Source organism: Heptranchias perlo, chromosome 13 (assembly GCF_035084215.1).
Source record: "Heptranchias perlo isolate sHepPer1 chromosome 13, sHepPer1.hap1, whole genome shotgun sequence".
Lineage (NCBI taxonomy): Eukaryota > Metazoa > Chordata > Chondrichthyes > Hexanchiformes > Hexanchidae > Heptranchias > Heptranchias perlo.
Window position 1 is genome coordinate 18,292,004 of NC_090337.1, and position 27,391 is coordinate 18,319,394.

The 27,391-nt window shown below is 43.4% G+C and overlaps 1 protein-coding gene and 1 long non-coding RNA gene across 4 annotated transcripts in view; one reads left to right on the forward strand and one right to left on the reverse strand.

The window, feature by feature from the left end:
- Positions 1-477: 477 nt before the first annotated feature.
- zbtb38 (zinc finger and BTB domain containing 38) overlaps positions 478-27,391 on the forward strand; it is a 37,406-nt gene continuing 10,492 nt past the window's right edge. The window contains exon 1 of one of the 3 annotated variants that reach the window (XM_067995073.1): positions 478-643. Coding sequence is in view for 1 of the 3 variants with exons in the window: in XM_067995072.1 (XP_067851173.1) it covers positions 781-798 (18 nt within the window). In the remaining 2 variants the exon portion in view is untranslated. Of the gene's footprint in view, positions 644-663; positions 799-1,220; positions 1,439-27,391 lie in introns of those variants that run through there. The other 2 variants (XM_067995072.1, XM_067995074.1) reach the window with 2 other exon arrangements.
- LOC137331022 (uncharacterized) lies at positions 8,450-26,837 on the reverse strand. The gene is made up of 2 exons (XR_010965355.1): positions 26,645-26,837; positions 8,450-8,956 (listed from the first exon to the last, which is right to left on the reverse strand). It is a non-coding gene; the product is annotated as an uncharacterized lncRNA (long non-coding RNA).

The window sequence follows — 27,391 nt, forward strand, 5'->3', positions numbered from 1 at the left end:
AGAATCCAAAGGAACTGGAATTTCACACTGCATCCTGGTGTGTATGCACGCAGCCCTGCAGAAATTTGCAATGCTTCTGTTTCCATATTAAATATGTTCTGCTGTAAACACCAATGACGACTCATGTGACTTGAGACTCTCTGTCTCTGTGGTTGTTGGTGCAGAAATAGACCGATTAATTACAGCATCGGAGCAGAGAATTCGAGGGGCTGAAGGCTTTAAGATTTTTGCTTTCCAAGGAGAATCTAAACGGTCAAACATTTACTTAACAATTCAGTGAGAGATACAAGATCTGTATTAAATTGCATTTTGATGAGCATGACCTTGGATTGCCTGTTTCTGTCAAATACTTCCGCCTAATGGTGATACTCCTGCCATCCTTTCTTTTTTGCACTGCATTTGCGATGAAGTACTGGGTTTCTCGAACTGAGCTGTAAAGCAGACTGACTGGACAGGAAGCAGTCAGCTTCAAGTGTGTGATGTGCCTGCTTTCCCATCGCTGCAGAATTTGGTTGTGCAGCCTTTTTTTTTTAATTTGGCGATCGGGGCTCATCTTGCATCATCAGTGCACGACAACAGCGATTCACTATTGCCTCTATCCATTTGAACCAGCACCATGTAGTTGACAGCTACTGAATTTAAGGTGAGCTGCCCCTCCCCCCCCACGCAGCTATGGTGCAGTATACAGCAGAACTAAGCTTACTCCTGCAAACCAAAAATGGCAGGCAGTTTTAATACTGCTTCTTTCCTGAACGTGCCATGTATTGATTACTGTGTCCGATGCCTTGTGTTTCAAATGTGAGTATGTAAATACTGTGCATACGTTGCCTTGACAGCACCGGTGAGAATAGTTAGGACTGCATTGCAACATAGAGTAGATAATCCTTTCTTAAAAAAAATTGCTTCATATAGCTTGAAGTAATACATTACTTAAATACCCTCCAAGTACCTGAGGGAAGCTGTTTGCCCTGAGATCGTTTTTAAAAATAATTTCTTGCATTGTAATGCCAATTGGTGTTGCTGGACAAATCTCGGTACAAATATCTTTTCTTTTGGTGTTTACCCGAATTCAGATTTGAATTTCTAGATTCAGAGTTACCCGGGGTTATGATGCAGATAGCAGATGCAACAAATCTATTTTTAGTAATAAAGTAGTGCACATTGTGCACCAGTGCTTGTACGATTCTGACTGGTATTTTCGGCAGTGATTCTCACCTAGTGTGACAAGTGGCCTTTGCAGCGGTCAGCTTCAGGCTCTGAGCCCTGGGAGAAATGATCTTCGCGCAACAGCTTCACAGGTTTGCAGATGGGGAATTTTTACAGAGCAGTCTTGTTGACGAGCAGAATTTTCCGGAACACCGTTTCTTAGAGAAGTAGCACAAGTGCGACGACAGCCTCCTGGAAACTGGAGCGCTTTGATTTTTTTTCCAAAAATAAGGTAATTCCGGCATTTGTCCAGTGCTTGGTCTCTTGTTTTTTGCATGAAAATCCTTTTTTTTAAAAAAAATGTTTTATTATATTTCGTTTAGTGATTTTTTTTTTTCTCCTCGCAGATAGATTTTAGCATGCATGGCGCACAATATTTTCCTGTTTTGATATTTACGTACAGCTGGCTTTTTAAAAAAAAAATCTTTTCGCTATGACCTTGGTTAAGACTGTTTCTCTGAAGAGTTTGACTGCTAGTCAGAATTCGCAGTTTTTCATTCCAGATTAAGAGGTACACAGGGCTCGGGGGAGGGGACATCGTACCTAATAGTAACAGAAAGCAGCAGGTGATGTAATGTATAATTACACTGAGCTTTTTTATGTTTGCTTGTCTGCAGGATTTTGGTTCGCAGCATCTTTATCACAAACCTTTTAAGTGCTCTTTTTGGTTTAAAGACTGCAGTTGATACTGCAAAAAAAGAGGCAAGCATCTTGAAAAGAGAATTTTCCATTTTGGCAGGTTTTTTTCAAGGTACTAAAACGTAACTGGCTGATTCATATCAGAAAAAATGCTATAGGAAATGTTGCATTTTCAAAATATGAGCGCATCTCTGAAGGACTGCACCGTTTTTAGTTCTCAATGGCTCTGACAAGAACATAGCATTGTATTCAATAGAAAGTTTATAATCAGAATTGTGTTATTGTACATCTTGTAATTCGCTGTCTTCCAACCGGCCTGCTGTTCTTCAACCACTCAATTCTCAGGTGAAGAGGTGGAAGTTACATTAAAAATAGCTGCACAAATGATTTTCAATGAAAACGGTCCCATTCTCTAATTTGATTGTCACTTCTAACCTACATACCTGCAGCATGAGTACTGAATCAATTGCTTGGCAATTAGTCATTGCAAATGCTGAAAATACAATTTGCTTCCCAATAACTACTGCATAACAGCATGTTTCCTTGACAACGAGATCCTGTTAGCATAAGCAGCAAAAAACAGCAATGGCATCCCAAGCCATTGCTGTTCAGCTGCATGTGTTTATCATTTTTCTTAATGGTTTGACTATATTCAGTTAGCAACATTTGCACTCCCCTTTGGCTTGGCATTGCAACCGAAATGCAGGTGCATTACTGTAAATTGGCATTCGAGTTGGACAAAATGGGTGAAGCCATGGGATAGATGATAAAAGGCTACCTATTTAATTTGGGTGCATTTAAACTTTAGGGAACTTGATTTGTGCTTTGTCTAATGTGAAGTGAACAGGAAGAGCACACCTTTTAATTCTGTGTTTTAAATTAATTTTTCAGTTTTTAAGTGCACAATGTTTGTTAGTATCCAATACAATTAACATTCTACTGTCGATCTGGCAGACTAGCCTTCTGGGTGCAATCCAATTATAGTGCGAAATGTTTGCAAATACAATAGAACACAGCTTGGCAAATAACATTCGGTACTGGTCACTGCTGAAAATACTTGCGCTCTTAAGGTTTACTGTTGAGTACATTCAAGTGGAAAAAAAAACTGTACAATATAATCTATAAATTATACAGTAAAAAAAACTCACCTGTAACGGTGTTTAGGACATAATTTACTGAAATAGAAATGACCCTACTTTGCTTTTGAAGATATCTACAATTGCTGTAGTGGTGCTGTTCAATGGTATCAGTACTCTGAATTGATATACTTTCAGCAGCAGCCATTTTACAGGAGCTTATATTATTCTGTCTTTCTTCAGTTGATTTCAAAATGGCTGTTTTCTGTTGTGGTTGAGTATTCACAGCCTTGCAGCATAGTATGACGATGTACTGAAAGAGGTAGAATTTGTTGCACTTGGCCACTGGCAAACAGCAGTAATGTGAATTAGTTGTAAGAATAGCAATTTTTTTTAATAAAGTTTTACACTAAAACCAGTGATTATATTCTAATTCATGTTAAAAGTGTCTTCAAGCAGAATAATACCTTGCATTGAAATTGCATATTTGAATGATTAAAATGACTTGATTCAAAGATTACGAAATGGCTGCAAACCATAATGGATTGGTGGCATAATGTCACACATGGCAAAATGTTTAACTGTTTACTTCACACAGGTATAAGGTGGCAAGCCTACTGATGTTTGTACTGGGGTTGTTGCAACATAACTGTACCTTGAAGGAAAAGCTGATTAGATTGCATGCTTCCTTATGTTCATGTTAGTGACCCATTTAATTTTTGGACACTGAAATGGGCACTTTTTTTTTAGTCTTCTTGCTGCTGCTTCACAGTCACTTCATCATTAAAAAGGTGCTAGTGCATTACTTATCTTATCTTTAACATTTAACTTATCTTTAACATTTGAAACTAAATTTGCTCTGAGCTGAGCTGGTGGCTGGGGCGGGAAGGACGCAAGAAAAGAAAATGAAGGGTAAATAACTAATTGATGAGTTGATAAGCAGACTTCATGGAAGCCTCAGCTTACAAACCCAAACAAAATAGAAGCAGTGCTTGCACACTAATGGAAATGCTGATTTAATAGCTCTGCAGCTTGTACTGTGGAACTAGGTCATGTGTGTGTGCGGGTGTTGCAATATTGTGCTGAGCAGAAGCACTTGCAGTTATGCCAGAGAAACATTCAGCACATTTTCAAATGACATTTAGACCACAGTGTGAACTAGTACAAAGTCATAGTCAACCTCACGTGGTTTGACCTGTGCACATAGTCTCTGCCTTTTGGTATAAAAGACAGAAATTTTCCTTTTTGCGTGGGTTTATTGTTCTTTCACAGCAGTCAAGTATGAATCTCAGTTGACACGATGACTCAGCTCTAGTGGGAAAAACTGTAGTTGAATTCAAAGATGTGCATAAATAGAACATATTCTTTTTTTTAAGGGTAAATTCTCTCTATTTTGCTCCACTCATCTCCCATGCCGCACATGGAGTTTGGCTGAGGGCTCAGGTGGGGTGACCTACTCTTGTTATCTGTGTTACTCTGAACCAGCCAAATGGGAGGTCTGCAGGAGCATCTTAGACTCTATTCTTCCATATGGAAGTGTTTTCCCTCTGCGGTGGGGAGATGCTGAACCGAAGCTGCTTCTCTGCACCAAGTGGCTGAAATTGGGAACCCAGCAGGGTGGGGTAGAATGGAAGGTCGGGTGGGGAGGGGGGGAAAGAGAGTCAAATGTTCACTTAACTACACTGGGGCATTGTATCAGTGTGCCACCTTAAATAAAATGCAACCTTAGTGTGAAGAAATATGGCATAAAAGTGTGATAAATAGGGATTTTTGATAATTCCATAATTGTTGCAAGTCTTTTTAAAAGAATGATTCTGATAGTAATCATTGTGTCCTTACAGAGCAATCCTGCAGCAATTAAGAAAGGTAGATGAAAATCAGAAATGTTCTTCTGTGAAATCTCTGATCTCTTGTCCTGTAATTATTTTTAGATAATAACGGTTATAATTAGGACAAGTCTGTTGATGGGTATTCAATCTGCAGTACTCAGAAAAGAAAAGTTGTCAGCTAAAATCTAATTACCTCAACGCGCTCTGCAGCTTCAGAATGTTGAATTCTGCCCAACATCACTCCCCAGAATTACCACAGAACTACAACAGAGGGTCGTATTGGCCTGCTCTCTACATTTCCCTGGTAATCAGTTTCAGTTTGGCAATTATCTTAAGCCCTAATGCTAAGGAAGGAACAAAAATAGTTTATTTTTTCAATTAGAGTGTTTCCTTGCAACATCGCTGTCTTTTGTTACTATAGTTAGAAATTTATTTGATTTTATGCATTTTGTGTAAACGTTGCCACACAAAAATAAATAATCATCGTAAAATTGGTGGTCAAGATTTGATCAGAGGTTTTGACCTCTTCTGTTTTAGTTATTGATCTCTGGTCTATGACAAGGTCCCCTTTTGCCAAGGTGTGGTGGATAAAAAGACGGTGGGGGTAATTTTAAATTGGGGCAATAGTGTGAAGTGAGGCAAATCGAATTGGCCACCCAATGTATGCCCCGCCTGATTTTTCTCTTCCATTGAGTTCAATGAGTTAAAATTACCCCCAGTGTGTAAGTTAGCATGGATGTAAACTGAAAGCATGAAACCACAATAAGCTGCGCTACAATGGCATTCATACAAAACAGTTTTTGCTTTGGACCCTGCTTGATTATCACCACATCTCTACCATCTTATGCTATTTGATCTGCATGAATTTCACCAATTTTTAAAAATAGACATATGTTTATGAGCAAGAAGGCAAACCTGAGTGGGTAAGATTCAACATACAGAATGCTGACACTGAAAGTGTGAGCCATAGTATACTATGGAGGTGTGGGACACAACTTGATGAAGTGGGATTTTTTTTACTGACAGTTTACAAGTATTGGGAAATTATAAATTGGCTTTGGATGTTGCAGTATGTGGGATGTAAATGACCAATTTAAAGAATTGAAAAATTACATTAGACCGCACCTGGAGTACTGTGAGCAGTTCTGGGCACCGCACCTTTGGAAGGACATATTGGCCTTGGAGGGAGTGCAGCGTAGGTTTACTAGAATGATACCCAGACTTCAAGGGTTAAGTTACGAGGAGAGATTACACAAATTGGGGTTGTATTCTCTAGAGTTTCGAAGGTTAAGGGGTGATCTGATCGAAGTTTATAAGGTATTAAGGGGAACTGATAGGGTGGATAGAGAGAAACTATTTCCGCTGGTTGGGGATTCTAGGAGTAGGGGGCACAGTCTAAAAATTAGAGCCAGACCTTTCAGGAGTGAGATTAGAAAACATTTCTACACACAAAGGGTGGTAGAAGTTTGGAACTCTCTTCCGCAAATGGAAATTGATGCTAGCTCAATTGCTAAATTTAAATCTGAGATAGATAGCTTTTTGGCAACCAAAGGTATTAAGGGATATGGGCCAAAGGCAGGTATATGGAGTTAGATCACAGATCAGCCATGATCTTATCAAATGGCGGAGCAGGCTCGAGGAGCTGAATGGCCTACTCATGTTCCTATTGCATTTATTTGTGTATATACAGGATTGTTGGTTGACAAAATAATGAGCTACCAAGTGAACATAATCCATGAGTGCCAAAGACAAGAATATTATGAGATTTCAGTCGTCTGATCCTAATTTGCATACTTAATTATAGCAGCTGCTTCGTTAAGTAACTGCTACACACCATACTTTAAGTCAAAGGACATTTACTGTTGTTAAGTGAACTTAGTTAGAAAGATGTGTTGGTGTAAGAATATATCAAATGACTTGGAGAATATATGAAGTGACATACCGGGTGAAATTTGAAACAACTATCATAAGGACAGATGTCTCAAAATTAAACTCAGTAGTTGCTGAGAGTACGAAAGACTGAGGAAATTTGTATCCAGATGTCAAAGGCAAGCCTAGTACATTCTTGGAGCATTATGCATGTTCCACCAACCCTGGCTCTGCAGATGATGAATGACTGTTTGAATTTCAGCATTCATAGGACAAAGTTCAAGATGACCATATTATCTGGGATAGGATTCCACGTAGAATCAGAATTGTACCACACAGAAGGAGGTTATTCTGCCTATCTCGCCTATGCTGGCTCTCAAGAAAGAGCTATCCATCCATTGTTCTGCCCTTTCCCCATATCCTTTAAATAATAAAAAATTAAATTAAAAAATTCAACTATTTATCCACCCTTTTTAAAAGCTATTATGGATTCTGCTTCCACCATTGTTTCTGGCATGCATTCCACGTCTTAATAACTGTGTTTTTAAAAAAAGGCTCCTAAGAGCTCCCTTCATTTTTTTGATGGTGATCTTAAATTACTCTAGTTACCGATTCAATGACCGGTGGAAATAGCTTCTCGCTATTCATAATTTTAAACACGTCTATCAGATCTCCATAGACTTGATATCCTTCTTAAGGTTGAGCATCCAAAACTGGATACAATATTCTAATTGTGGCCTAACCAATGATTTTTTTTTAAATAGGGTTAGCATTAGCTCTTTGCTTTTGTACTTTATGCCTCTATTTATAAAACTCAAAGTTCCATGGGGTAGATTGTGGATCACAGAAAATTGGGGAGAATCTAATACCTGTAATAGATCCCACCTCATTTTCCTTCCATTTGTACATGATGCAATTTTCCCTTGCACTCCAGTGGGGCTCGTGTGGAGCATAAACGCTGGCATGGATCTGTTGGGCCAAATGGCCTGTTTCTGTGTTGTACATTCAATGTAATATGTAATATAAATTGTGTATAATATTGGATTGAACCAGGTCTTAAATGTGTGCAAAATATAAACCTACATACTGAACCATAGAATTAGGTGTAACCAAACTTGAATTCTTTGAGGTTCAGAATTAAAGAAAGCAGATGAGGAGGATGAATAATCTAGACATGTCAATAATTTTAGTAGTTCTATAATTGAATTGTCTTGCCCTTATTTGGTTCCAATATTAGGCAAAAGTACCTAAGCTTGCTTTCACAGGACATTACCATTTCAACTGCGAAAAACAGGAGTTCAGTCTTTGTGGTTGTTAAATTGGGCTAGGGCTAGGTTGTCCAGCCTGGGGCTAGGGCAGTATCAACCAATAGATTAGCTGTAGAGCAGACTGAAGCACAGCAGAAACAATTAAATCAGATGCAGAGTATGGCTGGTAATTGTAACATCCAAACAACTGGGTGTTAACTTTCTTTCATTAGTCGTGCATGAGCTTGAGATAGAAATTATTAAGATGACTTGATGGTTTCTGAGAGTCACAATGCAGATGTATAATAAATACTAGTATTATTTGGATATTAATAAGTTATATATAACACACAAACAGCTTTTACATTTCATAACATTTTCCTCAAAGGAACATTTTGAAGCAAGACCATGTGACAAGTGAAATTTTTGCATTTGAGATTTTTATTTTGTAATGTGTACAGAGTGATAGGTGGGTGAATCTCTTTCTTATGTCTGTACCTGAGAGAGAGAGAGAGAGAGAGAGAGAGAGAACAAGAACAGCAGAGAAAGGGTTAACTTAAATGAGGGCCATCCTGGAAGGACCTTTTCTTAATTTCAAAATATACTTTATTTCATTGAACTGTGTGCATCTTTAATTTCTATGTAAAAATCACAATTCCAAAGCAATACAGTTCAAAACAATACAATACAGATCGTACACAATACGATCCCATTGTTACAATCCGAAACACAGTATATATCTTCTAATACATAGTGTACAATACAAGGTGGGATGGCCATACACACTGGCCTTTCCCCATAGAGCTTTTGCGTAGGCCGCACCTCGTTTCAGAGTGCCCAAAGCACATACTCCTGGACCTTGGAGCATGCCAGTCGGCAACACTCAGTCGTGGACAGTTCCTTCAGCTGGAAGGCCAGCAGGTTTCAGATGGACCAAGGAGCCTCCTTCACTGAGTTGATGATCTTCCAGCAGCAGTTGATATCCGTCTAGGCATCAGTCAAGCAAAGTGGGGGGGGGGGGGAACCTCTGGATGAAAATGTCTAAATTTAGATGTGGGACAAAACAGGAACTCCTTAATCCCAATATGACCTGTTGAAGGAAAGCTGTCAGTTAGTTTAATACTTTTAATTTTGGATAATAGTATAAAAACTCAGCCTCTAATCCCATGAACCAGTCTGTTCATTCTCTCAGAATATATTATAATTTATATGAATTTTGTTCAGGACATAATATTTAAAGGCGTAAAATACATTGACTGGCTGAGAGAATGCCTATATTCTGTTGGTTTGTTTGTTTTTGTGGTGAAATCACTTCAGAGGCCAGATTCATTGTGGAAAGTCAATGTACCTGATCAATACTCTTTCCACCCCACTCGCCCCCCCCCCCCCCAATACCCAATATGTTAAGGTTTATTTTCTTCAAGGTTATTTGCAACTGCTTTTTTAAAAAAGGAGGGTGTTCCCAGGTATGAATGTATTAATTGGCATTGGTGTCACTGCACTTGCCAGGGGTTAGCATTAAAATTGCGAGTGGGGTTTGAGTTTAATTTAATTTGAATAAAAAATGCTCAGATTCTTATAATTACAAATTTATCGCAGTGGATCACTGAGACGTGTGATGCAGACCGTGGGCTTGTTTGTGGGTAGGTTTTTAGCCCCTCTTACATTCTGTACATTTTGAAAGCTGTTTAGTTTATTTATATGTTCATGGTGGAGTTCCCTTGGTTACCATGTAATAACTGAGGAGGTATGTAGTGGTGAACATCCATGGGGAAATGTGAGGAGTGATGTTAATAATCAATTGTAAACAATAACAACAGCGACTTGCATTTATATAGCACCTTTAACAGAAAAATGTCTCAAGGCATTTCACAGGAGCGTTATTATTAAACAAAATTTGACACTGAGCTACATAAGGAGATATTAGGACAGATGACGAAAAGCTTGGTCAAAGAGGTAGGTTTTAATGAATGTCTTAAAGGGGGAGAGAGGTTTAGGGAGGGAAATCCAGAACTTGGGGCCTAGGCAGCTGAAGGCACAGCCACCAATGGTGGGGCAATGGAAATCAGGGTTTCACAAGAGGCCAGACTTGGAGGAGCGCAGAGATCTCTGAGTGTTGTAGGGCAGGAGGAGTTTACAGAGGATAGGGAGGAGCAAGGCCATGGAAAGGCCAAGGATGAGAATTTTAAAATTGAGGTGTTCCCAGACAGTGAGCAGAGGGGTGATGAGTGAATGGTGCGAGTTAGGATACGGGCTGCAGAGTTTTGGATGAGCTGAAGTTCATGGAGGGTGGTAGGTGGGAGGCCGACCAGGAGAGCATTGGAATAATCAAGTTTTGAGGTAACAAAGGCATGGATGAGGGTTTGAGCACCAGCTGAACTGAGGCAGGGGTGGAGATGGGCGATATTACAGAGGTGGAAGTAGTCGGCCATAGTGATGGAGAGGACAGGGGGTCCGAAGCTCATCTCGGGGTCAAATAGAACACTAGACAGATTCACTTGAGAGCATAAAACTTGGCTCCCTGGGCCTGTTCCTGCACACTGTGTGTTCCTGCACTTCAATTTTTAATAAATAATTGCAGTGTGTAATGATTTTTATTTCCAGCACAAGATAATAAACTTTTTTGCCAGGGTCAAAAGAGCTTTATAAGCTAGAAACCACCATTGGCGATAATAGTGATTAACTCAATAAATGAACATTTAAACGGGTTAATGCCTCCGTTAACATGGCAGATAGAGGAATGCCATTTAAACGCTCATATTGCCAACAGTAATTTCTAGTTTCATGCGTTTTAAAAACAGAAAATATTTTAAACATGCAGCAGGTTGATCAACAAATATTCCATGAATGGTGTTGAAATAGCTAAGAATAAAGTTGAAGGAGACCTACGAGTCTTCGTAGACCCAATGCTCAATGTGTCCAACCAATGCAGGGCAGAAATTAATGGACAATGGAATTATCGCCAAAACAGTAGAATACAAGTAAGAGGAAGTTGTGATCAAACTTTTCAGTGCTCTGGTCAGAACGCACATTGAGTACTATGTCAAATTCTAGGCACTAAGATGTAAGGGAGACATTGAAGTGCTGGTGGCAGTGTAGAAAAGAGCCATAAGGTGGATCTCTATTGTCCGGGATCTTGAATTATGAGGAAAGACTGGAGAGACTTGAGCCCCGATTTTAACTCCGAGCTGTAATCACGCAGCCGGAGGCTGAGGTGGAGGGCAAAATTGTCCCGACCTCAGGAGCGTGATGCTTAGGAGATTTTAACTCTTGGGCCTCATCTGTATGCCCCCATTTAGTGTTGACGGGAAGCTGCAGCTGGCCAGTGGGCAGGAGCAGAATGTCAGGTGGCAGGAGGCTGCTGCCGGGGACCGAAGGTACAATCCTCGACACTCTGGTAAGTCGATTGGGGGAGGGGCAGGGGAGGCCTAAAATTTCCTTCAGGGCCCCAGAGGAGCTGCCAGTTTCCACCGAGCAGATAGGTTTAAAATCGGCCCCTTGGGCTTTACAGCCTAGAAAGGAGGAACCTTGAGAGGTGATCTTTATAGAGACATATAACAAGAACAACTTGTATTCACATAGCGCCTCTAACATAAGAAAACATCTCAAGGCACTTCACAGAAGCATTATCAGACAAAAATTGACACCAAGCCAAAGGAGATACATTCAAGTCCACTTAAATGAATAACTAATAAAAGAAGAAATTGTTTGAGAATAGACTCTCCAGGCACAAATGCCTTTTCTATCTTTTCCAATGATAGTTGTCCCTATTAGATGAATAAAACATCTGAATGAATTTTAAAAGTCTAAATTTATTCATTTCAGTGCTGTACAGCCTTGTTTAAGCTGATGTGTTGAGCCCTTTTTACAAGCGTTTTTGTCTAGGTGAGCAAATTGCCTAATAACCATTTCAGTGCACGAGCACTTTTGACAATCAGTGTGACAGAGCTTTTGTTTAGGTGTGAAAACCATTATCAGGTGCTAATGCTCAAGCTTTGTGATGTTTATAACTTGCTCAGTTCAGCTGGTGCCTCGAGCTAAAAGGTAAGCATTAATTTCTGTTTATTAAAAAAAATTATTAACTGTTAAATACTGTGTGGTATTGCTAGAGATGACTGATCTGTGTTTAAAGGTTTTTTTTATAAAGGTCTAATAAATCCTCTTTTAAAGATTTGTTGTGCTATAATGTGTATATTTTAATGAAGCAAACGACATAAATATGCTTAGTTATCTATAGCAACTGTATGACCGTTTTTACAATACTGTAATTGCATTCCATTGTTAGCTTCTTGCCAAACTTGATACAACAGTTAAAACGGATGAAAGAATAGAACGGATAAGTGAGAATAGAACGGATAAGTGAATAAAATTACTTGGCAAAACCCTTATTCATTTAACCAGTTTGCACTGTATTATGAGGGACCACTAAAAGCTTGGGCAAAGAGGTAGGCTTTAGGGAGTGTCTTAAAGAAGGAGAGAGAGAGAGAGGCAGAGAGGTTTAGGAAGGGAATTCCAGATTTTGGGGGCTAAAATAGTAAATGGTATCGAATACAACTTTAAGTTAAACTGTGAGAGTAGGGCAAGAGGTTACAGGTTCAACTAGTAAAAGGTAACTTTAGGATTATTAGAAAATTCCTCTTCACAGAGCATGATCAACACTTACAACGTACTTCTGGGTAGGTTTCAGAATGAAGGTTTTAATCCCTTCTTCCCCTCCTTGGCTGAATCCTGAGAACAGTCCTGATTTGCACATTGGGTAATTTCAGTAGCATTTGATGACTGCCATTTTCTTGTTATAACTAGTGAAAATGCCCTAACAATGTGACTTAATGATGTGGAGATGCCGGTGATGGACTGGGGTGGACAAATGTAAGGAGTCGTACAACACCAGGTTATAGTCCAACAGCTTTATTTGAAATCACAAGCTTTCGGAGCTTTCCTCCTTCTCACCCGACGAAGGAGGAAAGCTCTGAAAGCTTGTGATTTCAAATAAAGCTGTTGGACTATAACCTGGTGTTGTACGACTCCTTAAATGTGACTTAAAGGTGTCCTCAAAATAGAGTTTTCAGCAATCTGGCTGACCTCTGGGAAACAAAAATAGTTAATGCTGAGAATCATGGATGCCTGTATAAAACAAACTTTTCACAATATTGGTAGATGTAAGGGCCTGGGTCTTCCACCAGCCCCCAATTTTCCACACATTCACTTTAATTGATGAAAAAGCACAGGCGGCTGAGCGCAGAAACAGAAAACCCCGGCCAAGTTGTCAAGGTCACAACTTAGAAACAGTAAAAAAACAACAGTCACTTTATCTGGAGTTGTTCAGCTCCTTTTGTTATTGAAGACTGAGGGGGAGTTAAGGAAGTAAACTCGCCACCTAACATGTCTGGGTTTTTGTTTCAGAATTAATGTTGGGTCATTACAATTCCTTGATGGGTGTCTGTTTAAAATGATTGACATCTAAAAACTGAATTCTTGCAGCACATATATCATTCGGGTTGATTAAATATTAAATAGAAGTTTATTTGAGATCAAAGGTATAAAAGATAATGTTTTTGACACACAACGTGGGCAAAGCGTGGGAAAGAACAGGCACAGCAAATATACAAGAAAAGTCAGACCAAGAAGCCAGAGGAAAGATAGATAGAAAGTTTTGAGAGATTGAGATTAATTTACTATACAAGCCAGACACACAGATGTTTTCAGTGTGTCACTTGGATAAATAAGAAGTTTCCCTGAGAACAAGGGAAGCGAGATCTGAACTTTTTTTTTTATTCGTTCATGGGATGTGGGCGTCGCTGGCGAGGCCGGCATTTATTGCCCATCCCTAATAGCCCTTGAGAAGGTGGTGGTGAGCCGCCTTGAACCACTGCAGTCCGTGTGGTGACGGTTCTCCCACAGTGCTGTTAGGAAGGGAGTTCCAGGATTTTGACCCAGCGACGATGAAGGAACGGCGATATATTTCCAAGTCGGGATGGTGTGTGACTTGGAGGGGAACGTGCAGGTGGTGTTGTTCCCATGTGCCTGCTGCTCTTGTCCTTCTAGGTGGTAGAGATCGCGGGTTTGGGAGGTACTGTCGAAGAAGCCTTGGCGAGTTGCTGCAGTGCATCCTGTGGATGGTACACACTGCAGCCACTGTGCGCCGGTGGTGAAGAGAGTGAATGTTTAGGGTGGTGGATGGGGTGCCAATCAAGCGAGCTGCTTTGTCCTGGATGGTGTCGAGCTTCTTGAGTGTTGTTGGAGCTGCACTCATCCAAGCAAGTGGAGAGTATTCCATCACACCCCTGACTTGTGCCTTGTAGATGGTGGAAAGGCTTTGGGGAGTCAGGAGGTGAGTCACTCGCCGCATAATACCCAGCCTCTGACCTGCTGTCGTAGCCACAGTATTTATATGGCAGGTTCAGTTAAGTTTCTGGTCAATGGTGACCCCCAGGATGTTGATGGTGGGGGATTCGGCGATGGTAATGCTGTTGAATGTCAAGGGGAGGTGGTTAGACTCTCTCTTGTTGGAGATGGTCATTGCCTGGCACTTATCTGGCGCGAATGTTACTTGCCACTTATGAGCCCAAGCCTGGATGTTGTCTAGCTCTCGTCCAAAATGTATCTATTGACAGGGACAAGATGGACATGTTGCACCTCAACAGAGCTGGGACCAATGTCCTCATGGGGAGGTTAACTGGTGCTGTGAGGGAGAGTTTAAACTAATTTGGCAAGGGGATGGGCACCAGGAGAAAACATTAGAGAGGAGAAACAAGGTGCACAGAGGACTGGGAGGGACAAGTAACATTAGAGTAAAGAGTAGTTCAGAAATAGGAGGGATCAAACAGGGGGATACTGCAAGGCAGTCTAAGATGAGATTGGAGTGCATTTGGGTAAATGAACGTGGCATGGTAAATAAGGTTGGTGAGCTGCAGGCTCAAGTTGCCACATGGGATGATGATATAGTGGCAATAACAGAGACCTGGCTCAAAGAAGAGGCGGATTGGGTACTTAATATTCCTGGCTACAAGGTATTCAGGTAAGTAGGGAAGGAAAGAAAGGAGGGGAGGCGGGGGTTGGCAGTATTGATCAAATAAACTATTATAGCACTGGAAAGGGATGGTGTAGTTGAGGGGTCAATGATAGAATCTATTTGGTTAGAATTAAGGAATAATAGAGGAGCTATTATGCTACTGGGTGTATACTATTGGCCAACAAACAGTGGGAAAGAGTTAGAGGAGAACATTTGCAGGCAAATTACAGAAAGATGCAAGAACTATAGAGTAGTGATAATGGGGGACTTCAATTATCCCAATATATACTGGGACAGTAACAGTGTAAAGTGCAAAGAAGGGGAGGAATTCCTGAATTGTGTTCAAGACAACTTTCTGGAATAGAATGTTTTCAGCCCAACCAGTAAGGAACCAGTGCTGGATCAAGTTTTGGGAAATGAAGTGGGGCAGGTGGAGCATGTTTCAGTGGGGGAGCATTTGGGGTACAGTGATCACAATATCATTGGATTTAGAATAATTATGGAAAAGGACAAGGAACAATTAAATGTGAAAATGCTTAACTGGAGGAGGGTAAATTTCACTTAGTTAAAAAGGGATCTTGCCCAGGTGGATTGGAATCAAAAATTAGTCGGCAAAACAGTAATTAAACAATGGGAGGTCTTCAAGGAGGAGTTGGTTTGGGAACAGAGTAGACACATCCCTACAAATGAGAAGGGAAGGCCATCCAAAGCTAGAGCTCCCTGGATTACTAAAATGAAACAGAAAAAGGAGGCTTATGATGAATATAAGGTTCATAATACAATGAGAACCAGGCTGAATACAGAAAGTATAGAGGAGATCTAAAAAAGGGAATAAGATGGGCAAAGAGAGAGTATGAGACTAGATTAGCACACATGAGTGGTCAAAGGAAGTGTGGGACCGATTAGGGACAAAAAAGATGATCTTGTGGAGGCAGAGGGCATGGCTGAAGTGCTAAATGAATACTTCGCATCCATCTTTGCTAGAGAAGAACATGATGCCATTTTAGCAGTAATGGAGGAGGTAGTAGCGATATTGGATAGGATGAAAATAGATGAAGAGGAGGTACTTAAAAGATTGGGAGTACTCAAAGTAGAAAAGTCACCCGATCCAGATCTGATGCACCCTAGGTTACTGAGGGAAGTAAGGGTGGAAATTGTAGAGGCTCTGGCCACAATCTTTCAATCCTCCTTAGATATGGGGATTGTGCTAGAGGACTAGAGCGATAAACCCGGCAATTACAGGCCAGTCAGCCTAATGTCGGTGATGGGCAAACTTTGAGACAATAATCCAGGACATGATCTTATCTGGGACAAAATAAATTGGCACTTGGAAAAGTATGGGCTAATAAATGAAAGTCAGCACAGATTTGTGAGAGGAAAATTGTATTTGACTAACTTGATTGAGTTCTTTGATGAAGTAACGGAGAGGGTTGATGAGGGTAGTGCGGTTGATGTTCTTCATATGGACTTTCAAAAGGCATTTGATAAAGTATCACATAATACACTTGTTAGCAAAATTAAAGCCCATGGGATTAAAGGGGCAGTGGCAGCATGGATACAAAACTGACAAGGGGACAGAAAGCAGAGAGTAGTGGTGAACGTTTCTTTTTCAGACTGGTGGGAAGTATACAGTGGTGTTCCCCAGGGGTCAGTATTAGGACCACTGCTCTTTTTGATATATGTTAATGACCTGGACTTGGGTATAGAGGATATAATTTCAAAGTTTGCAGATGACACAAAACTAGGAAATGTAGTAAACAATGTGAAGGATAGTAACAGACTTCAGGAGGACGTAGACAGATTGGTGAAATGGGCAGACACATGGCAAATGAAATTTAATGCAGAGGAGTGTGAAGTGATGCATTTTGGTAGGAATAATGAGGAGAGGCAATATAAATTAAATGGTACAATTTTAAAGGGGGTGCAGGAACTGAAAGATCTGGGGGTTCACATACACAAATCTTTGAAGGTGGCAGGACAAGTTGAGAAGTCTGTCAAAAAAGCATATGGGATCCTGGGCTTTATTAATAGATGCATAGAGTCCAAAAGCAGCAAAAGCAGGGCAGTTATGCTAAACCTTTATAAACCACTGGTTAGGCCTCAACTGGAGCATTGTGTTCAATTCTGGGCACCACACTTCAGGAAGGATGTCAAGGCCTTAGAGGGGGTGCAGAAGAGATTTACTGGAATGGTGTCAGGGAGGAGGGACTTCAGTTCTGTGGAGAGACTGGAGAAGCTGAGGTTGATCGCCTTAGAACAGAGAAGGTTAAGGGGAGATTTGATAGAGGTGTTCAAAATTATGAATGTTTTTGATAAAGTCAATAAAGAGAAACTGTTTCCAGTGGCAGAAGGGTCGGTATCCAGAGGACACAGATTTAAGGTGATCGGCAAAAGAGCCAGAGGCGACATGACAAAATATTTTTTTGCACAGCGAGTTGTAATGATCTGGAATGCACTGCCTGAAAGGGTGGTGGAAGCAGATTCAATAGTAACTTTCAAAAGGGAATTAGATAAATGCTTGAAAGGAAAACATTTGCAGGGCTATGGGGAAAGAGCAGGGGAATCATAATAGGTACAGCATAGGAGGGTGTCATTCGGCCCATCATGCCGAATGACACCCTCCTATGCTGTACCTATTATGATACTATGTAAGTTGGATCTACCCAGGAAACAGATGATCCAACACTGAAGGGATACCACTTCTGACATCCCAGGAGGCCAACACAAGCATCCCAGAAGAAGGCGAGGCAACCAACTCTACGCTACCGACTCCGAAGGATGAGGTTCTTTAAGCACATCAATAATAAGCTGAACTAATTAGATTTTTAATGTATCAAATAGACCTGCTATCTAACGCTGTTTACCTGTAAGCTAAAAAAGGATTCTAACCATAACCTAATCTCACGAACTTTACGTCAATCTCAGACATTGGACCAGATATCAACTTATAATAAGTAAAGCCCAGCTGATGCTAAGTTACTGTGACATATTTGAACTGCTTTTATAACCTCAATTATTAATTCTACCAGTTAACAATACCTAAATAGTCTGTGCACTTTAGTATTTAATACTTAAATATTTTTTCATGTTATCGTACAGATAGTAGTAAAGAAACGTTAATCCATGACTCATGGTCTGACTTCCTCTTTAATGATTTGTCAAGAATTGGTTAACTCCTTCACTCAGGATTATTTGTATCCTAATAGGGGGTTAATAGTCTAAACATTAACATAATCTGGACTGGTAACATAAGAACATAAGAAATAGGAGCAGGAGTGGACCATATGGCCCCTCGAGCCTGTTCCGCCATTCAGTAAGATCATGGCTGATCTTGACCTTCAACTCCACTTTCCCACCCTATCCCCATATCCCTTGATTCCCTTAGTGTCTAACTTAGTGGTTGATGTAAGACAGTTCGTGTGAGCTAAATTTAGGCATCTAGTACTTTCCTCGATGTCGGTGGGATGGTAACCACTTCCCCCCCAAAGATCCTTTGACTTATGTTATGGACTTAGCTTGGTGTCTTTGATTAATGTAATAGTTTATCAATTCCCAGTGTCCTTTTATAACCTAATGGCAAAAGTGAGAGATGTTATGAGTCACATCAAAATCCAACCAAGATTTTGGAAGAAATGTTGAAGAAACAATAGATTTTTACTGTTGCTTATACACCAACGATCATGGTGTCTAAACTGTTATGGTTGGAAAGCTGAATATTCCATATTGAAAGTATAATTTAGTAGAGGGAAAAAAATGTTGAAATCTTAATTCTGCAGAATGAAATGAAAAAACATTGGGATGGATTTTAACTATTGGGCAGCTGATCAACAAAACTCGTCGGGCAGCCGCTGGGCCAGCGAAATATCGGGTGGGAGACTGACTTGGCAGCGGCCCACATTATTGATGCAGAATTCAGTGAAGCACTCCTGCTCCTCTTGGCCTCACAAATATAAATTTCAGCACTCATCTTTTTGGGCCTCTTCTGCCAGACCGCCAGATTTTACTGAGCAGAGTGTCCACTAAGGACTCGCTGCACAATAGGCAGTTAAAATGGCATGAGCGTCCTTTGTATGTCATAGGACCCCGATTTCCATACATTAATGAGGCTCAAGCCTGATTCACACCCCAGGAAAATGGCAGTAGAGCGGGAATGGGGTGGGTAAATCCATTACCTCTATTTGAACTCCACTACCACCCGATTCCCACCAGGCAGAGGGAGTTAAAATCTAACCCAAAGAAGAACTATTCGAATGATTGAAGGCTAGACAATAAAACCTACAAGGAAAGACTCGCAGAACTAGAATTCAATGGGTAGGAAGAAACAGAGGATGATATGATAGGAATATGCAAATTAACAAGACTCGGAGAAGCAGAGGATCAATCAGGGAGATTTGATATGATATGGGATAGCAGAACAAGGGAACATGAGTTTAAGCTGAAAAAGAATAGATTCAGGGAGGGTGTAAGGAAGTATTACTTCATTAAGAGGGTGATTGGTTTTTGGAATAGTTTACCAAGGGAGGTTATTGGGACAAGTAGCTTGAATCTCTTCAAAGTCAAATTGGACAAGTATCTTGAAGATAAACACATCATTGGTTACAATTGCTAGTGTAACAAGGCAGCGGACTAAATGGACCTGTGGTCGTTTCCAGCAATGAGATTTTCTATGTTTCTTTAAGCTGGCCACTCTTCTATTTTTTGTTGTAATATGACTGGTCCTGTGCTCGCTGACGACAATGGCTCCCGGTCTGGCAACACCCCAATTTTAAAATGCTCATCCTTGTTTTCAAATCCCTGAATTGCTTCGCCCCTCCCTATCTCTGTAATCTGCTCCAGCCCTACAACCCTCCAGGATCTCTGCGCTCCTCCAATTCTGGCCTCTTGCACATCCCCGATTTTAATCGCTCCACCATTGGTGGCCGTGCCTTCAGCTGCCTAGGCCCTAAGCTCTGGAATTCCTTCCCTAAACCTCTCTGCCTCTCTACTTCTCTCTCCTCCTTTAAGACGCTCCTTAAAACCTACCTCTTTGACCAAGCTTTTGGTCACCTGTCCTAATAGCTCCTTATGTGACCTGGTGTCAAATTTGTTTGATAATGTTTCTGTGAAGCGCCTTGGGACGTTTTAAAAGTGCGATATAAATGCTGTTGTAGTTGATCAATGTCACTGTTGCATTGTAGCAAACGCTCTTGGCATTCTTCTTGCTCGAACAAAACCTGTCCGCCTGTTGCTTTAAGGGACTGTGTTGTAATTATGAGGGATTTGCAGGTTGGAGATGTGGTTAGAACTGCCTACACTGAAATCCTGCTGTGTTGCCTACTGGGACCGTGTTTACTACAACAGACATTGTTTATATTGCAGCATCTTTTCCCAAATGGTCTTAATAGAAAAAAAATTCAGCTTGCCTTCAAGTAATTTGTTTTTAATTGGGAGGGGGCGGTCGGTGGGGGGGGAGCTTACTGCACTATCAAATGCACCATGTTTATAAATAAGGTGTTGTACAAAACTTATTTATAAAGATGGCCTGGTCCCTTTATTCATTTTATCTGCTTTTAGTGTGGGAAATACAAAGTACAGTCGCTCTCATAATGCAGAGGTCCTAGCACCACCTTGTGGGGGAAAAGAGTTTTTAAAAAAAATGGTTAATGTAGAACTGTATTTGAATCTTTTGGGCTTCCTGCCTAAAAAGATTTTGTTTATGCTGCTAATTATAATATTTCAGACTAGTTTTTTAGATTTCTGCAAGAAAACTGGTGTCCAGGCATGTCAACTAAATTGGTCGTTAACAGTGACATTTTATGAAGAGGTTCGCCCTGATGATAGACTTAAATTGTGTCTGTTCGACTTGAAACCAGTTTAACTAAGAGATAAGTCTGAGAATTTGTGGTAGAAAAATCATTTTTCAGGAAACAAGGCATAGATATTTTTGGTAGGACAGCTTCATTTTACACCCTGTGCTTCAGATCATGCCTCTGTTTTGTACTTGAGCAATAGAATTCTCAATTACTACGACAAAGTGAAGGTAAGTTTTACAAGTTAATGCTCCCAGTGCAGAACTTCGCATGATGGGAATGCATATCAGGTGCGGAGATCAGCGTTCTTTGCCAAACATTAACGGACGGAAAATAGAATGTGCTGGCCACCAAATCCAAATTCTCCATGTTCCCAGAAAAGAACAGCTCGGATATGGAATGTTTTGCCCCACTTGGTTGTTGAAGCCACATTAACCATAATGTTTAAAGGAGAACGAGATAAAATCTTCCAAACATACAAACTTGACGGGCAGGAAAAGACCAGCTGGTCCATCAAGCCTGTCCCACACCACGATGGCCAGACTATCACGGCCAAACACTTCCCCCATTCCCCTCCTCCACCTCACACCCACCCCCACAGCCATTTAACCTCCTGGGAGAGGCAAAAACCAGAAAAAACCCAGGGCCAATAAGGGAAAAAATATTCGACCTCCTCAGGCGATCGAAACCGGTCCAGGAGATCACATGGACCAAGTTTTATCTATAAAGACACTCATCTTCTGTATGATGTGATCACTGCCCCAGCCGGGAACCATTCCAGCTCCCTCTTGAAGGCATACAGAGAGTCAGCACCCACCACCCCAGCAGGCAATGTATTCCAGAGGCTCACAGTTCTCTGGGAAAAGAAGAACCATCTCGCTTCCATTCTATTCCCACTCTTCCATAGTTTAAACTCGTGTCCCTGGGTCATCCCCACCCTGTTAAACTGGAATAATCTATCAATAGTGACGCTATCCAGCCCTTTTAATTATCTTACAGACCTCTACCGGGTCACCTCTAAGTCTACGCTACTCTAAAGTAAATAGACCAAGGTCCTTGAGTCTATCTGAGTAGCTGAGGTTCTTTAAGCGAGGAATCATTCTTGTAGCTCTCCTCAGGACCTTTTCCAAGGCCACTGTATCACCCACCATGAAGAAAAATATTGGGGTATAGGGAAAGGTCAGGAAGATGGCATTAGAGTAAAATGTCTCTGGTTAGAGGGCCAGCACTGGCACAGGAATTATGGGCCGAATTGCCTCTTTCTGTATACATTTCTTTATGATTTCTAAGATATGGTCTAGACTGCGGTTTTCCTGCCCATCCCTTCATTTCTGATCGACCCTGATATTCATCTTCGACTCTGTACCCCATAGTTAAATTTACTGGGGGTAGTGGAACACTTTGATGACCATTGTTTTTCAGTGTCAAAATCATCTTGGCAACATATTGGGCCCGATTTTAGCACCCGGTCTCGGGTGCGTTCTCGGCGGGGGGGGGGTCTCTAAAATCCCGAAATCGAGGAGCGGGACCGGATCGCGCCTCGATCCCGCCCACTTCTGGGTTCCGCGCTGACGTGCGGGGGTGCGTGCGTAGCCCCGCTGGTGGGAATCCCGCAGGCAATTAAAGCCAGCGGGGTTCCACTTGAGTGTATTTATCTAGGTATTTCAGGTCATTAAATGACCTGATTGAGCTGTTTATTTAACAAGTGTGGGATTTTACGGTGAAATGAGACTGTTTCCCATACTGGGGGAAACACTCACACTGCCAACGGACGTGTTGCAGCCAGCAGCCTGTGGCAGCTGCCAAGGTGCATTCCACAGGTGGGGGGGGAGAGCCTTCACCAACACAGGAGGACACTCCGTAACATTGGGCAACGCCTGCCCTCCACCACCCTCCTCCAAGCAAGAAGATTCACCGGCGTGGAAGTGCAACCCCAGTGCGAGGACACACTTTTCTAGCGTGCACAACCCCGCAGACCTACACCTGCCAGATGGGTGCTGCGTTGACATCCTCGGAGGACGAACAGCATGACCAGCCTCAGCAGCCTCGCAGTCCACGCCGTCCGCCTCAGAGACGTGCATCCCCGCAATACGGTGCTGTGGCACATCCACCTGCACAGCAGGATGGAGGGCATCCGCAGAGAGAGATGCGTCGCAGGAGGCACTACCCTCCGCACAGGGTCTACAGACCGAGGCTCAGCTTCATGGACCTCTCTGAGCAGCAGTGCATACGTCGGCTCAGAGTCACTCGCCAGGTAGTCGCCGACATCTGCAGCCTCCTTAATGACGAGCTGCTCCCGGCTGGACCAAGCAGCATCTTCTTACCCGTTGCCGTCAAAGTCACCACTGCCCTCAACTTCTTCGCCTCCGGATCTTTCCAGGGTGCCACGGGGGACATCACCGGGGTCTGTCAGTCGTCTGCACACAAGTGCATAAGGCAGGTCACCGATGGGTTGTTCTGCAGGGCCTCGAACCTCATCAACTTCGCCATGGACGAGTGCAGCCAGACGGAGAGGGCGGTTGGATTCCATGCTGTGGCTGGCTTCCCACGGGTGCAGGGTGTAATCGATTGCACCCACATAGCAATACGGGCACCTCCACATGAGCCAGGGCTGTTCATCAACAGGAAAGGGTATCACTCCATGAACGCCCAGCTCATCTGTGACCACCGCCAGAGATTCCTACACGTGTGCGCCAGATACCCTGGCAGCTGCCACGATGCCTTCGTCCTCAGGGAGTCCACCGTCCCGCCCCTCTTCCACGCACCCAACACCAGCAACGGCTGGCTCCTCGGCGACAAGGGATATCCCCTACACACGTGGCTTATGACACCTCTGAGGAACCCCATTACCGAGCCGCAGCGTCGATATAATGACAGCCACATTGCTACCAGGTCTACAATTGAGCAGGCTATAGGGCTGCTGAAGATGCGCTTCAGGTGCCTTGATCATTCTGGGGGAGCGCTCCAATACACACCATTCAGAGTGGGACGAATTATAGTTGTCTGCTGTGCCCTGCACAACATGGCACTACAGAGAGGGGTGCCGCTGGAGGAGGCCCCATGCACACCCGCCACCCACATTGAGGACGACAATGAGGAGGAGGATGAGGAAGAGGGAGAGGAGGAGGAACGACCCATGGTCCAAACACCGGCTCACCTGCATGCTCGTCAGGCCAGGGAGGCACTCATATGCCAACGGTTCTCCTAACATCACACTGTGTGAGGCGTTCACATGCCATAACGTGCACAGACGAGGGTCCATACAGGCTCCCTCCACAGAAGAGTGGTGCCTGTACACCTGCACCCACTGGATTATGCCCAATGGGTGGGACGGGGTGGTCGTCGTCATGATGAGGCGCACGGAAGGGACATATTGCACAAGCCGCAGAATTATGGACAAGAGTTGGCTGCATTGGTGAGAAAAAGTGAGTTTATTTTGTGTTGACATTCAAATAGTGGAAATTTAAAAAAAATAGACAAACACCCTGGTGCAATCCCTGTGTGCTCACGGAACTTTCGGCTTTCGTTTCCGGTTACCCCCACGTGGTGCTACCCCTGTGGCTCCAGCAGAGGTGGTGGCAGGTTGCTCCTGTTCGTGCCCTGACCTGGTAGATGCTTTGGGCTGACGCCCCCTGGGTTTCGGTGCCCATGAGGGCACCTCCACAGACTGCTCCTCCTGCTCCTGTGCAGGGGCAGACTCGGCCACCTGGAGAGGATGGACTATTGCGGGCACTGGTTGAGAGGGGGGCAACGGGTGAGACGTGGGGGCGCCTTGAGTAGCGTCCACACTTCCATTTCCCCGTTCACCATCTTCCCTCTCATGGCCAAGGCCCACATCACCCCTTCCACCCTGCTGGACGGCAGTTTGGATGACGTGGGTGAGACCTTGCAAGGCCACCTCCAATGTATCTGTCAACCTGTTGATGGCGGCAGAATGTTGCTCACCCTGAATCCGAACAGCCGTTGTAAGGGCCTGGATGGACTCATTGGTGAGCTGTGCGTGACGCTCGAGGGAGGCTAGCCTGTCCTCCACCGCAGACGTTCCCACACCTACCCGCGACACTATCTCAGAGATGCCTTCACGTCCCTGCGACACTATCTCGGCGATACCCTCCTGCACCTGTGCCACCATTCCCCTCATGCAGGAGTTGGACTCCTCCATCCTCCGTGCGATTGTGGAGAGTGCGCGTGGCACCTCTCCCAGTACCTCGGCAATGTGCTGGTGCCCCTCGACGACACTCCTTTTGACTGGTGGCCCCCTGGGTTCAGCATCTGGGTCTGGCTGAGCAGAGCCTGGAGAAGAGTGCTCCCACCGATGCGGACCCTCCGAGGCTGACCCTGCCACCAGGGTCTGCTCATGCTCACGTGTGCGCGGTGACTCACCATGTGCAATCCCAACTAACTGAGGGGTGGGACCCACCAAGGTGTGTGTATCTGCGCTGGTGGATGCAAGGCTCATGTGTGACGATGCACCCTCAGAGACGGGCATGTCCTCTGAGGAATCCCCCTCAACCGAAACATCAATCGCAGACGGCCCTGCAAGAGAACAGAGGGCAATATCAGGCATGTGTCCAAATGTGGCGGTGCGGCATATGCCATGTGATGCTAAGATCATTCGCGCTCATGAGTGATGAGTGCCAGCTTTCCCTTACCGGGCGTTTCGACAGAACCAGACTCGCCATCTGCCACCGACAGGCAATGCAGCGTGCGGCTGATCTCCAGTGCCTCGACCTCAGCGTCTGTCAGGGCCACCTCGTGTGGCGGGCCCCCTCCGGTGCGTGCCCTATCGCGTGCGTTCCTGCACCTCTTCTCCTGTGAGGGCAAAACACAAAAACTTTATTGAGTGATGATTACAATGTGAGGCGCTTCAAGCATTGGTGTGAGTGGGTTGAGCGTGTGCCAGATGGATGGGAGGATGCGTGTGCCACATGGCCATCCCATTGTATGGGCATTGGGGTGTGTGGTAGTGGTCGAGTGGGGACAGGGACGGTGGGTACGTGCAGGCACTGTGAGGATGATAGTTGGGTGGCTGTGAGGATTGGTGCGGGAGCGCAGTGCTGTCAGCGGAGATGGGGTTGTGAGATGGTTGAGGTGATGTGGAAGACGGAGTGAGGCAGAGTGTGTTAGTGTACTCACTTTCCCTGACCTGGTGAGGTCATTGAATCTCTTGCGGCACTGCATCCAAGTGCGGGTGGTGTTGCCCCTGCTTGTGACCTCCGCGGCCACCTCCTCCCATGCCCTCTTGGTGTCGCTGCCAGGGCACCTCCTTCCATCCGTGGGGAACAGCGTCTCCCTCCTCATGCGGACCCCGTCCAGCAGCACCTGGAGGGCGTGAAGCGGGGAGCAGCCTTACCCCGCGCTCCTCCATCCTTCATGGACTGTAGGTTGTGGCTGGAGGGGCTTTGGTGGAATGCCCCTTTAAATCGCTCAGACGTCAATGCGCATGCGCAGGCCGCCGGCATGCAGCTGAGAAGCGCGGAACCCGTAACTGCCGGCTAATTACATCAATCATCCCGCGATCGCGCGCGCAACGCACTCAAATCGGACGGCGCGTTTTCCTCGAGCCCGACTGACCACCCGCTGCCAACCCGCACCCCTGGTAAAATCGTGCCCATTGTCATTGCCTGGTTCCATATACATGGAACTTATATACTCATTTCCTCTTCTCTTGTCCCTTTTTATGGCACTAGCTTTTAACCGTGATGCTTATTGTAAATGAATCTGCTTTAATGTGGGTTCAAATATACTATTTGATTAATGACTGGCAACACTTGGACCTGCATATTGCAATTCTAAATAGATTCCCTAGCAACAGAAGTAGAATAAGACTGGTGACAACCCTGCAATCAATAGCCGTGCCAAATAATCTGTATAAAAGCTGATTTTTGACACCTAAGCAAAGAAAACAGCGAAGCTAAAATTTTACACAATTGTCAGTATTCAGTACTACACATTCTGCTGCAGACATGTTCATTACCTTCCACTCAGATGATTTAAAAAAACAAACTTCTTCAGCTTGGATAACATTTTGAACATTTCACTTTTTTTTAATGCGTATTTTGTTTCAGTCCAACTACATGATCCTCTGTATAGGTCGGAGATCAAACCACTGACATGAACTTTGTTCCATGTGTCTCATGCTGAGTTAATGTATGTGTGGATCCACTGTGTGGATTTTGTTCCTTCTGAAAGATGACTGGATGGTCCACTACTCTAAGTGTAGCACCAAATGGTACAGTCCAGAACCCGATAAAGCAGATTTTGAAGTGTCGTATAACGCTGTATTTTAAGGAATGGTGGTTTTCCTCTCACTTAAGATCTGAACTGCTGACTGCAGTGCTTGACTATAATATCTAACATTTGCTATGTCTGCTAAGCAGCTTTCTGATGGAAGTTAGCAATTTACATTTTTAAGTAGCCTACTTTTAAAAAAAACATGTCAGTGAGTATTCCTGTGATCTTTTCAGTTTAGTTTTGAGGCAGCCTGGTGCCATAGTGTATGGGTGTAACTTAGACATGTGCCAAATATATCGTAGCTGTGCCTGCAATTTTCTCAGTGATTTTCCAATTTGGACCATCAGGTGGAGGTGGCGAGCAGAAGCTAGAAGCAGAAGCAGTCCCCACAAATGGGAAGGAAAGTTGTTCATCCTATGTCATCCTTGCCACTTTCTGGAGGCCAGATGTTAAGCAGTATTGGCAGAGGCCTTTGAACAGTTTGTGTATC